The sequence below is a fragment of the Pelodiscus sinensis genome, chromosome 2 (genome assembly GCF_052426305.1).
Source record: "Pelodiscus sinensis isolate ZL-2025 chromosome 2, ASM5242630v1, whole genome shotgun sequence".
NCBI lineage: Eukaryota > Metazoa > Chordata > Testudines > Trionychidae > Pelodiscus > Pelodiscus sinensis.
The window spans coordinates 206927930-206940540 of record NC_143053.1 but is presented as its reverse complement, the minus strand read 5'-3'; the positions used below and the strand labels follow the sequence as shown (position 1 = coordinate 206940540).

The 12611-nt window shown below is 39.7% G+C and overlaps 1 protein-coding gene across 1 annotated transcript in view; it reads right to left on the bottom strand.

The window, feature by feature from the left end:
* Positions 1-12611, bottom strand: part of AGMO (alkylglycerol monooxygenase) — a 266886-nt gene that overhangs the window by 112260 nt on the left and 142015 nt on the right. Inside the window, exons 11-12 of the mRNA XM_006138322.5 lie at positions 6770-6852; positions 4490-4595 (exon numbers count right to left, since the gene is read on the bottom strand). Of these exons, the coding sequence (XP_006138384.3) occupies positions 4490-4595; positions 6770-6852 (189 nt within the window). The remainder of the gene's footprint in view (positions 1-4489; positions 4596-6769; positions 6853-12611) is intronic.

Here is a 12611-nt window from a genome sequence, read left to right as displayed (position 1 = left end):
TAATACTGTGTAGACACAGCTAGAGTTTTTTTAATATTTGAGAGCAAGGCCTCATATCTGGAAGTTTTGTAGCTCTGTAGTGTTCTCTTTTTATAAGAGCTAATAAAGTCTTCCATAGTTAGTTTGGTTGCAGGGATGCATAGAGCTTGGTTCAGTCACAATGTTTAGTCTTAGAGTTTTTACACAGCTATTAACAGGCAAGTTTTGCACCAACAGATCAAATGCCCCCCTCCCCCTCAAAAAAACATGGTCAGGCTATGTTAAAATGTGGAGTGAGCATTCCAATATTGCTTTAATTTAATGCAGATCTGTTTAAAACCATTGTATTTAGCTCAAGTCTAATATAGACAGCTTCTGTTGAACCAAATTTTGACTTTAATTTCTGTGAGATGTTTTTATTTTGTTCACAGAAACACTTCTTAAGTTTTTTTCAGTATGTTCTTTAAAGTCCCTAACCCAAAGTAAATTAGTATCCATTATAATTTCAACATCTTCTTATCATTGGGATATTGCTACAATTATTCCTTGAAATACCCTGCGAGCAGTGCCAATACCAAACATTCATTTGCATTTATAATGGTTTATTTAAAGTCACAACCTTAGAACTTAAGGCATCTAATTTTACTAATCAAAATGCCCTGAACCTACTATGGAGAAGATATTTGTTTCTGAGATCTTATCTTCAATTGTTTAACAATTTATATCAGATACTCTTCCTGTTTTATTCAACTGCATGGATCAAAGCACATCTATACTTTATTTAACCTTTCAGTTACACTAGAATTAACCCACATGTTCAAGTCAACAATGTTGATTTAAAATCACCTTGAGAAAAAAATCCATAGCCTCCTTAGTGTTTCCCTCTGCCCAAAAGTATGAATAAAGAAAACACTACGGCCAGATTCTGATTAGCTTTTGTGCAAGTAGGCAGATTACTTTTGTAAAATAACTCCCCTTACTCAGCTGGTATAAAGGCCTGCTTGAAGCTCCTTAAATCTGGCACTGAAGAATTGATACTTATTCCATCTTGTGAGCCATCTTTACATCACTCTAAAATCTCATGAATCTCATCCATTTCAGATAGAAACACATAATTTTCTGTAATGCATATTTGACTACAAGAGAATAAATATGAATAATATTTATACTTACCCAAGCACATTTCAAATGATTCAAGATAGTGCTTAGCAAACAGAAACTGCCATAGAACTGCTCCAGTGAGCACCACAAACTTCTGGGGCAGAATTATCCACTACATTCTAGGTGTACAGAGTATGTACATTTTAAAATTTACAATCATTTTCTTTATTTTCCTAAATCAGCATCCAAAAAGACAACTTTTAGGTACTGACCAAGTGAGTCAACAGAAACTGGAGTCAGAGATATTCAAACTACCACCACAAATATCTATAATTGATACACAAATATATTCCGTAGGGGATACATTAGTGGTGGACAAGTGAGAGAATGAGAAAGAGTGTGTGCGTATGGGTCCTTCAGATTAAAAAGAGTGAATGAAAATGATAAAACAACTATCTGTCTCAAGTTGTAAATAAGACTGGTGTCTGTGTGCAAGAGAAATAGAGGGGGGAAAGAGGGATGTGTGGATGAGCAGATGAAAAATTTAAAAGGACAAAGGTGGCATAAGTAACGATAATCATTTCACATACTAGACAGGTTAACATTTGTGTGTGTCATAATATATCATTGTACATACATAGCCAAGTTAAGTGAGTAGTTTTCACTGATCTACCTTAGACCTAACCTCAAGATCTGAGAAATTCTGGGGAAAGTTGTCGAAATTTTTTACTGCTGGGTCACTGGTTTCAAATTCACCCAGATCAATAACAATCAGAAACTATTGCCATCTGAAAGCTGTTTGATAGGGTTCTTGATTTTGTTTTATGAGTTTGTGATCTGTCGATTTCTTTTTAGGTGACTGCATCATAAAACTCACTAGCACAAATTACAATCCTTTAGTAACACTCAAAGCAGTGTGCATGTAGAATTAAACATTTATTTTTATCTATGAAGGTAAATCTTCTAGATCCTGGCACACTTAGAGGAACTGTACCATATCTTTGGGGTATGTCTATGCTGTAGTAAAACACCATGGCCCACACCAGCTGACTGATGCTAGAGCTGAGGGACTAGAAAAATGTAGTATAGGTGGTTCACGTTTGGGCTTGAGCCCAAGTTTCAGGACCCCGGAATGAAGAAGGGTCCCACATCCCAGGCTCCAGCCTGAGCCCAAATACCTACACTGCAATTTTACAGACCATGCCCCAAGAGCCTGAATCAGCTGTGAGTGTTTAATTGCAGTATAGACATACCTATAATGTATCTATTCTGTAGTAAATGGAACACTTGATGTGTCCAGTGTGACAGTTAACAAACCCTATATTAACTTTAAGACTCTACATCTGCTGTTTCATATTTTGATTTGTTCTCTGGAAAATTATTTAGATGGCACTTGCGCTTATAGTATTTTCAAAGAAAACATCACGGAACAATCTGTTCCCGAGATACTACCAATGATGACTAACCTGCTAGTGCAAAATAAGAAGGGAGACAAAAAAGACAAGGGGCCAGGGAAGTAATCAAATGGGAAGACCAATATGAGGGAAAAAGATAAAAAGACTAAAGAACACAAAGAAATAACCAAAAAGCAAAAAGGGGAGGGAAAAAACAATGGAAGAAGAGTTACAGAAGTCAGAGACCAAAGGATATCAATATTACAGTGAAGAAAAAAGATGAAGAAAAAACTAAGAAACAAAATGGATTTTTTAAAAATTCAAGATTTAGAGCTAGGGTGGGGAACTTCCAGCCCACCACACATTTTAATCCAGCCCTTAGGGGGTCCAGTAGCCGTGAAACGCTGCAGTCCTGGGAGCCACTTTAAAGACTTCCCCCAGCCTCTCTTGTAGCACAGATGGGACACAACTGGCTCCTCTCCTGCACTTAGGAGAGGCACGCACAAGAGACCTGGCCAGAAGAGGAGGCTCCATGTGCTGGAGCCCCTGTGCAAACAGAAGTGCCTCCAGTACTTCAGTGATTGCCGCCCTTCCCCCGCACCGGGTGGCCAGGCGGCAGCACAGAAGAAGCTGGAGCTGCTTCCCAGCTTTGGGCGGCTGCAGATGCTATTAGCAACAACAACTCCTGCCCATATGGAGGCGTGTGGGACCAGGAGGGAAGAGGAAGGGGGAAATCTGTCCCTAGAGCGGGAAGCCTCCAAAACCCTTCCCAGCATGGGGCACTTCTAGGGAAGAAGAGGAGGCCACAGCGGGGCCAGCTTCTCCCCTTCCCAGTCCCTTCCCTGCATAAGGTGACTGCATCAGAGAGCAGGGTCTGGCAACCCCAGCTACACGCTGCCAGCAATCCCTCATAGAATCATCAAATCCTAGCATTGGAAGAGACCTCAGGAGGTCATCGATTCCAACCTCCTGCCCAAAGCAGGACCAATCCCAACTAAATCATCCCAGACAGGGCTTTGTCAAGCCGAGACTTAAAAAGCTCTAGGGATGGAGATTCCACCACCTCCCTAGGTTACCCATTCCAATGCTTCACCACCTTCCTAGTGAAATAATTTTTCCTAATATCCAACCTAAACCTCGCGCACTGCAACTTGAGACCATTGTTCCTTGTTCTGCCATCCATCACTACTGAGAACAGACTCTCTCCATCGTCTTTGGAACCTCCCTTCAGGTAGTTAAAGTCTGATATCAAATCCCTCTGCACTCTTCTCTTCTGTAGACTAAACAAGTCAAAATCTCCTTGTAAGTCATGTGCTCCAGCCCCCTAATAATTTTCGTTGTCCTCCGCTGAACCCTCTCCAATGTGTCCACATCCTTTCTGAATTGGATGCTATATTCCAGATGTGGTCTCACCAGTGCGGAAGAAAGGGAAATAATCACTTCTCTACATCTGCTGGCAATGCTCCTAATGTAAAATATACACCTATGTATTCTAAGTCCAGACCACCCCCCCCCCACCACCAAAATCCTACACTCTAAACACAAATGCTAAAGAGGATGTGAAATCAGGAAACACAAATTGAATCTGATTTCCTTGACAACTGAGTATGCTACTTCAGGTGGATTGTTAAATCCTTCAGAATAATTAAGATCATGCAATAAATTAAATCTGGAGGTTGGGCAGCACATGAAGGAATTTCTTTAAAAGTTTATGGCCACTAATATATTATACACATTTTTGTGTCTGACTTTTTTTTTTAAATTGATACATTAGGTACCAACCACAATTAACAATTTCCCCTATAGCAATCTGTGAGAAACAGGATAAAAGGCTAAGAAAAAATTCCAAAATTCTGATCAACTGTATAGTCAAAATATATAACAGAAATATATAACTCTAAAGGCAACCCTTAATCTTAAATTGGCAAAATGATTATTTTCTGAAAAGGGAAAAAAATCAAGAGTCCCTAGGGCCTGCAATCTGCATATAGCACTCTTAAAAACAAATATCTTACCTCATAAGTAAATGCCAAGCTAGCAATGTATGTTTTCAGGTAGCCAACTTTGTGCAGAACTAGAAAAACTGCGCAGCGGACAGCTTCCAAACTAGCTCCTTTGGGCCTAGAAATAAGAATTAAAATTATTGTTCCATCTTTTCTTCATTACATGTTGAGTACTCTGTTCAGTATGTCATTGGCAAATAGGGATATAATATGAGGCACTGAGGACATCCTGTAGTTATTTTCACTAAAAATCTGATTTAAGTTTACAATTTAAAACTTAGCTCTGAATTTCCTGGATTAGTAAACTTGGTCTGAGGATCAACATGTTTGTAATGTGTTCTGCCTCAGTGGTTCTTGGACTGTGGATCAGGACCCCAAACTGTGTTGTGACCCGCTTTTAAGGGGGCATAAGGGCTGCCATTAGATTCGCTGGAGCCCTGAGTCAAAGCTGAAGCCTAGTGGCTTCGGACATGGGAATCAAGTTAGAGGGTTTCAGCCCTGGGGCTTTGACTTCTGCTTCCCCAGCCTGGAGTGGTGGGGCTCAGACTTTGTCTCCACCATCCGGGGTGAAAAGGCTCAAATGAGCTCAGGCTTCAACCCCTCTCCCCCCCCGATAAGGTCATGTACAGGTTGGACCTCACAGGTCTGGCCCCTTGGGACCTGACTGGTCCCGAATGAGGATATTTGCCAGATCAAGGAAGGTCCCTCCTCTTGTGGTCATGTTGCCACCAGGCTAGGGCTCCAACCTGTCCCCACTGCTGCCTCACTGGGCTCTCCCCAGTCCCACTGCTGCTGGGGCTAGAGTGCCATAGCCAGAGATGTTAAAGAGAAGAGCTCAGCAGCCACCTGGCTCCACAGCTGGGGCCAGAGCTCTGTGGCCCAAGTGGCGGATTGGGGCCAGAGCTCCTTGGCTGCCACTGGGGCTGGAGTTCCCTGACCACTGGATCCAGAACACGTCTGGACCTCCACGTTCAAGGACAGGGATAGAGCTCCCTGGCCAGAGCCAGAGGTCCATGGTCACACACAGGCTAGACCTGCCCAGCTGCTGCAGTCAGGTTGCTCTGATGGAGCCAGAACTTCCCCCATGTTGTCCCGCTCACAGACACTGGGCTCCCATCTAAGCCTCTGGTGCCACTTATGGCTCTCCTGCCCCATCACCCTCTTCCTGGGCTTTGTGGTCCACAGATCATGGATGTGGCTGGACTAAGGAGTCTCAGTTAAGGGAGATACAACCCAATGTGATTTTTGTTGTTGCAAGGGTCACGGTGCAATGAAAATTAAGAACCCATGTTCTAGAATTTCTGATGTATGCACTCAATCTTAATTCTATTTTAATGTATCTTTACTTGGGAAACAACAAATAAAGCTGTAACCTATTAATCCCTTTTGGTGACTATATATAGAGTTTACACCCATCCACATTTTTAGTTGCATAAATTCTGAACTTCTTCTGTACATTGGCAAATTATTTCCCTATGCCGAACTAAACAATTTAGTGTGTAAGGATCAAAGGCATTTTATCTCTGAATGAATAATGCAGGTCAAACAGAGCAGTTGTCACTGGAATGTTAAATGAAAAATGACTATATATTTAAAGATAAATAATTTTGTCTATTTAGTTTACAAGCAGGATGAATACCATTTCCCTCAATAGTTGTTTTCCATTATTTCTTAGCTCCTTACTCAAGTTGAGTAGCCCAACAGTCCAAAAGAACCCTCACCGACTCCAACAGAAGTACTTGCGGTGTTGGGTACTACTTATAAATGCATCACAGCTTGGTCCATATATTGCAGTGTGCAAGTACAGGGGTGAGCAATAAGTAGCCCATGAGCCAGATGCAGTTTGCCACCGTTAGTTCTTTGCAGGCTGCCAGACACTTTATTTACCTACACATCTGCAGGTATGGCCACTCGCAATTCCTATTGGCCGTGGTTTGTCATTCCTGCACAATGGGAGCTGAAGGAAATGGCACAAACTGGGACGCCATTTTCCACAGCTCCTACTGACCAGGAATGGTGATCCATGACCACGGGGAGCTGCAAGGTGCCATACCTGTGGACACGCAAGGAAATAAAGCATCTGGCAGCCTGCCAAGCGCTAACCCTGGCAAACTGCTTTTGATCTTATTGCCCACTCCTGAGCAAGTATTAAATGCATGCTTTTGATTACAATGATGGCCTCTTGATACTGTGTGGTTGTCATATTTTATAAGTGATTGTGGTACACAATAGAATTTTTATATTTTTCACAGCCAGGAAATAAGAAAAGAAAGAAAATGTTCCATGTCTCGCCTTTGCTCCATAAGGAATCCAATAGAGGTCAATGTCAGGATAATGTAGCCAATCCTCAAGAGAAGAGTCACCTGTGATAAAGTCTGTTAAAACAACAAAGAGACAAATTTCTCATTTTGGGTAACTCTCTGAAGGGATATTTGGTTCTCAACTTGACACTGGAGCAGACTGAACTTTCACTCTCAATTATACATTAGTGTCTGCTTTTAAAGTAGTTTGATACTTTGAAATTTGTATCTAAAAAACCCATGCCAGATTCTCCAGCCTGTTTCCTAAATGTCCTTATTTTTGCTGTTCAGAAGCTACTGGAATCAGATTTTTCCTAAAATAATTCTGCTCGTAGGATTAAACTTTGAAATAATTATTTTTAATTTTCATCCCTCTGCTTTTCTCCTGAGATTATCTGAACCCTTTATATTGGTGCTCAAAAGAAAATAGCTATCCACCACAGGTCTGGCTAACTGCAGGGTTTATAAACTGCAACCTCAAGATTTCAAGTATTGAAAACAAATCAAAATACATATATGCATGCTCAAAAGTATGAGTTCAAAAATCCCATTCTGCAACATCACCACTTCTCCTTCCAGTGGTGGCCCCTATCCAAAAGAGATCTAAGGTAAGTGCCTGTGTGGGTGGGAGTCTGTGTGGGTGGGGGGATTCTCAAATTTTACACTTGTACAAATTTTCATGGTCCATATTTCCAGCACACTTGAGACTACAGGCTCAGGTTGCAATGGATTCTATTGTTTTACTGAAGAATCAGAAAGCACTTACTTTGATATCATTCATAAAAAGTTATCAGATAAAGAAAACAGATTTCCAGCAAAGGGATAACCAGAGTCTAACCAGTTTACAAGCAACCACATACTACTTTCTAGCTGCATCTGTCAAGCTGCTCCACTGCACAGATTTATCTCCAGGTGAATAAAAATTGTGATTAAAAAAATTCACCTTCCAAATGATATTAAACTTCCAGCACTCAAGGAAGCAGAAACGCTTGTCCATGCTTTGTTACTTCATCAAGCCTTGCAGTCTGAAGCCAGTGTTACACAGGATATATCTAATACAGCATTTTGGGACCTACAGGAGCAAGCCATCAAGCCTGGGCTGACAGACTTGCACAAGAAGGTCCCTGCTAGCTCTCCAAAGTCTGATGTGTAGACCGTGAGCGATGGGCAGAGAGCCCCCAAACTAGGGAAAAGACCTAGGGATTCCAGTACTACCACTGCATCAGCCAGTGCCCAGGGACCAGCACACAGATGGTACCAATGTCTGACATGTAGGCCAAGTGCCAGTCAGCTTTGGGAGGAGCTTTCCCTTTTAGATTCTGAAGAGGATTCCTCTCCTGGGCTACGTCTAGACTGCAAGCCTCTTTCGAAAAAGAGCATCTAGACTGCAACCAGTACTTTCGAAAGAGCAAGCCGCTTTTTTGAAAGAAAGCACCCAGGAAGTCTGGATGCTCTCTTTCGAAAAAGCCCTGTTTGCATTCAAGAATGCCTTTTTTCGAAAGAGCACTTTTGCTCGTGAAATGAGGAGTACCGCTGTCAAAAGAAAAGCCGCGTTCTTTCGATTTAATTTCGAAAGAACGCGGCTGTAGTCTAGACGCAGGTGAAGTTTTTTCGAAAAAAGGCTACCTTTTTTGAAAAAACCCTGCAGTCTAGACACAGCTCTGGAGACCATGGTGTGGCAGTACCCACTTACGCCTCTGAGAAGAGCTGGGAAACTAGGGACCAGTGGGCAGCTGACTACTGCATCAAGAACATGGAAGATTTGCCCCTGAATGTTACAGCAGTGATTGGGGCTGCAGTAAAACTCTCCATAACATGTTCCTTTCTGTCCCTGGTTGCCTTGGTTGCGAGGGGCCTTAAGGTTGTTTGGGAAGGAAGGCACTTTGCCGTCTGGAAAACCTCCAGAATCAAAAGGGCATTTCTTCATTTAAAAAAAAACACCTGATGACTTATCTTAAATGCCTATCAACATCATTTGTTTACCAAACCACAATTTTCAATAGGAAAAGAGAAAATATTTTGGAAAAAAATTAAACAGTTACAGTTTTAAAGATGTTAACAGTTTTCATTAAGCCATTTTTCACTTGAAGAATTCTGACAAGCTGAAGTCCTCATTTGTCTCCATTTGATGGACCTAATCTGAGCTAGAGGGGATCGAAATAATGGTTTAAATTGCAGATTTTGCTCCCCAGCACTGGAGAAGGAAAAAATATTGAAATTTAGACTTCATCCTGTGAAAATTTATATACACGAAAAATGTCACTTATGAGAATAATCTCCTGCAGTGTGTGTGTAAATCTTTGAAGGATTGGGACTCAGTCATCCAAGAAGTTTCCTTCTGTTCTCCCTAATCTCAGTTTCCAAAGGGAGAATTAAATGCAGTTTAGCTTTACACCTATATAACTGTTAGATTCTGGCAAAGAGAAGGGAGTATAGATATATTTCACGAACAACAGGCTTTTAGCATCTGGATTAAAATTATATGCAGTTCATCTGTATAAAACCCTTGCTCCTTTACAATAATAAAGAAGGTGAAAAAAGAGGTACCAGCAGTGCCATATTTATGCACAAAGTAAATAAATTAAATTAGGACCTCCAAATACCCTCCCCCTCAAAAAAAATTACTAGTTTCTAGTTACATCTTCCCCCATATACCACTATCTGTGCAAATATAAAACTTTATTACAGGCTGTCCTCACAATAAGTCCAAGATACGTTTAAAAAAACTTGGACTTGTAGCGAAACAATTTAAAGCTTTTTTTTCCCCATGGCTGACTTCCATTTGTGCAAACTGTTGTTGGTTTTTTGTTTTGCACCACTTAAGAGCAGGTAATGGGAGAATTTATAATGCATCAGTTCCTACAAGCGTCAACAACTTTAATGCAGATGTATACCAGGTGACTTATAGTGAGGATGCCCTGTATTCCTGTTTTCATTGTCCTTTCTATTAGAATAATACACATTTTTTTGGCAATGCTATGGGACCTCTTAAACTTGACATAATTTAGTGCCTCAGCATGTCTTAATCTGGGCCTGGGTATAAGCTGTCTATTTTACAGTTTCTGCTTTGGACCACTTTCTATTTCTTCTTAGCAACTTTGTCAATTGGGAAGTATACTTTATAATGGCATCTGTATCTTCTGTCAAACTTGATTCAGGCCCCACACTTGAGAACATGGTGGCCTACAGATTGCCATTATTTGCAAGTCAAACCTATCCTGATTCCTTTATGCTGTGTAAACATGCTGAAAGGAAGAATATATACTGCATCACTTGTCTCCCATTCTCAAAGTACACTGCTTTCTGAAGTGGTGAAGGGTGAACCATGTGACTTGGTCAAAACCCATTTCTTCAGATGAGCAGAGCAGACAAAAAAAGGGGGAACCTTCATAAAAAAAATGAGGGCTCAGGGAAAGTACCTGTCAATTGTAGTGCAGGTGCTAATGAGGCTAACTGAATGGGCTGGAAGTGTCCCATACTTAGAGTTTAATGTCAATTGAGCATTGCATGTAAAGAAAACAGGTTTTATAATGGGCCATCCCGTTCAAGTCTTCATTCAAGCCATGAGAGACAGTGTCTAATTTGCATATCAAGGCAAATTCTGCTCGCTTTCTCTATAGTTGGCTTTTGAAATTCCTTTGTAGAAGAATGGTTATTTTTAAATCTATTAATGAGCATTCAGGTAAGTTTAGATGCAGTAAGTTATATTTCACAGAAGATGAGAAATTGAGAACTATATTCAAGCCATTTTGCATAGCAAATATGTTTTCCCACATTTGTAGTGATACTCTCGGCTATCTTCAAAATAATCTGCACCCAAATATATTGTAATATCATTCTTGTAGTAACAAGAGTTGTTGAGAACATCAGCTACATAGTGTAAATATGCGTTTATTACACTGAACAACTATATCTTTATTTTTACAGATCTAGCCCTGCAGTTACTCAATAACATGTTTCCTCAATTTACATTTCAAACTTTTATTCATAGCATCACCCCATGAGTGGATGCTGGCAGCTGAACATCAGTTTCCTAAGTGTTAAACTACCAAGATCAACAAAAAAGTCAGTAGGTTATTTCACTAAACCAAACATTATATGTTAAATGTAGGCATTGCAAATAGCAGTGAGAAATGAATGTGCCTTTTACAATTTAGCATTATGGCTAGCACTCTCTTACCACACCAAAAATTATATATATGCATGGCTAGATAAAATAAATGAGTATTTATATACTATAGTATCTGTATAAACAGAGAAGCCTATGGGACCACAGCAGGACCCTCACTTACACATCAGCCACAACTTTTGCATTGTGGTTATTGGCTGCAATCAAACAGAAAAAAATATTTCTGTTGGATTTTGATTTCACTACAAGCTTTCAAAATGTCCCAAAGTTTAAAAAAAAGAGTTATGGAATTTGGGGAAGAAATTTACACTGCTGCATAATCAACAGATTACCACAAAATATTTTTAGTAAAGATGAAATAATTTGCTCAAATCAAGCAAATACACCATTCAGAGTGAAAGAGTATTTAGATAAGAGCCTGTTTCCAAACTTACTTTTATGTTTAAAAGGATTGTACATTATTTTATTTTTGTGATGTGTTCCACGAAAATATTTCTCCTACTGGCATATTGCAGAACATCAGCCCCTATGAAAAGGTCTGGCAATTTTCACAGTTTACCAAATGCTAATAATCTGCATCAGATTTTAGGTTTCCTCATTTAGCAGCACTAAAGAAGAATTTAGTTTCAGTGTTAAGGAGGTCACTTGTTAAATTTCTTGATTTAGAAGCTTTTATTAAAACCCTTAAAATGTCTTGGAGTGTTTAAAAATACAGGATTATGCACATCACTCAATGTTGTCCTGTCTTTGAGAGACATCTCTTATCTTTTCTCTTGATCACATCAAAACTGCTTATGTACAAACAAGCTAACATAAGTACATATATTAACATGTGCTATAGTAACAACCAGCAATAAGACACTCCAGAAAGTGTTGATCAAGTTACATTTTGAGTGATTTTTGCAGTAGATGTAATTATGAAACTGTGATGACATTTGTTTTTAATATACTGCAGTTTTACGTTTCTAGCATTTTCTTTGGGAATGATCCAAAGCCCATTAACTTCAGCAAAATTTCAGTCAAATCATGGTGTATCGAGCTTAGCAGTAACTTTTATTCTCAGAATGTTGTGCAGATTGCTATGGAAGAAAGACTCTCTGCTCCCTCTTGCAGAAAATGTTTAATTTGTTCTTTCTTATTCTGCTAGTTTCTTAAGTTAAATTAAAGGTTATTTCAACTGAAGGTTTATGGCTGCTCTTTGTGTATGGAAAATCTTACACTTTTAAAGGACATGAAATCAAAGTCTGACTTTAATCACACGAGGAATGTAACAACGGCGTGCTGGTAGAATGTCTTATTGCTATTATGCAATGGAACTTAGTCCCAAAAATTAGGAAAACAGTTAGTTCTTTCCATTTATGGAGCTATGCCATGGTTATGACATAATGCATAGACAAGCAGAAAGTTCCAGTTGTGTCTATAGCCATTTCAAACCTCAACGTACAGGAAAACTGATACTAAATGAAGAATTTGCCAAGTTACGTTATTCGTATATGTGTTCTCTTTTGGAGATAGTTTTCCCTCTTTATTTCTAGAAATATCCAGGAACTTGACCTTCTGTATAGCACTGCTTTCTTCACCATCTTTGGAGTTTATTTCCAGAAGTGCGGACACTTCTCTTCCTGTCTTCTCTTTTCCTTTCTATCATTATTACCCCACTACCTCATATTTTGTGCAGATCATTTTCTGCTCATTTTGCAATTTT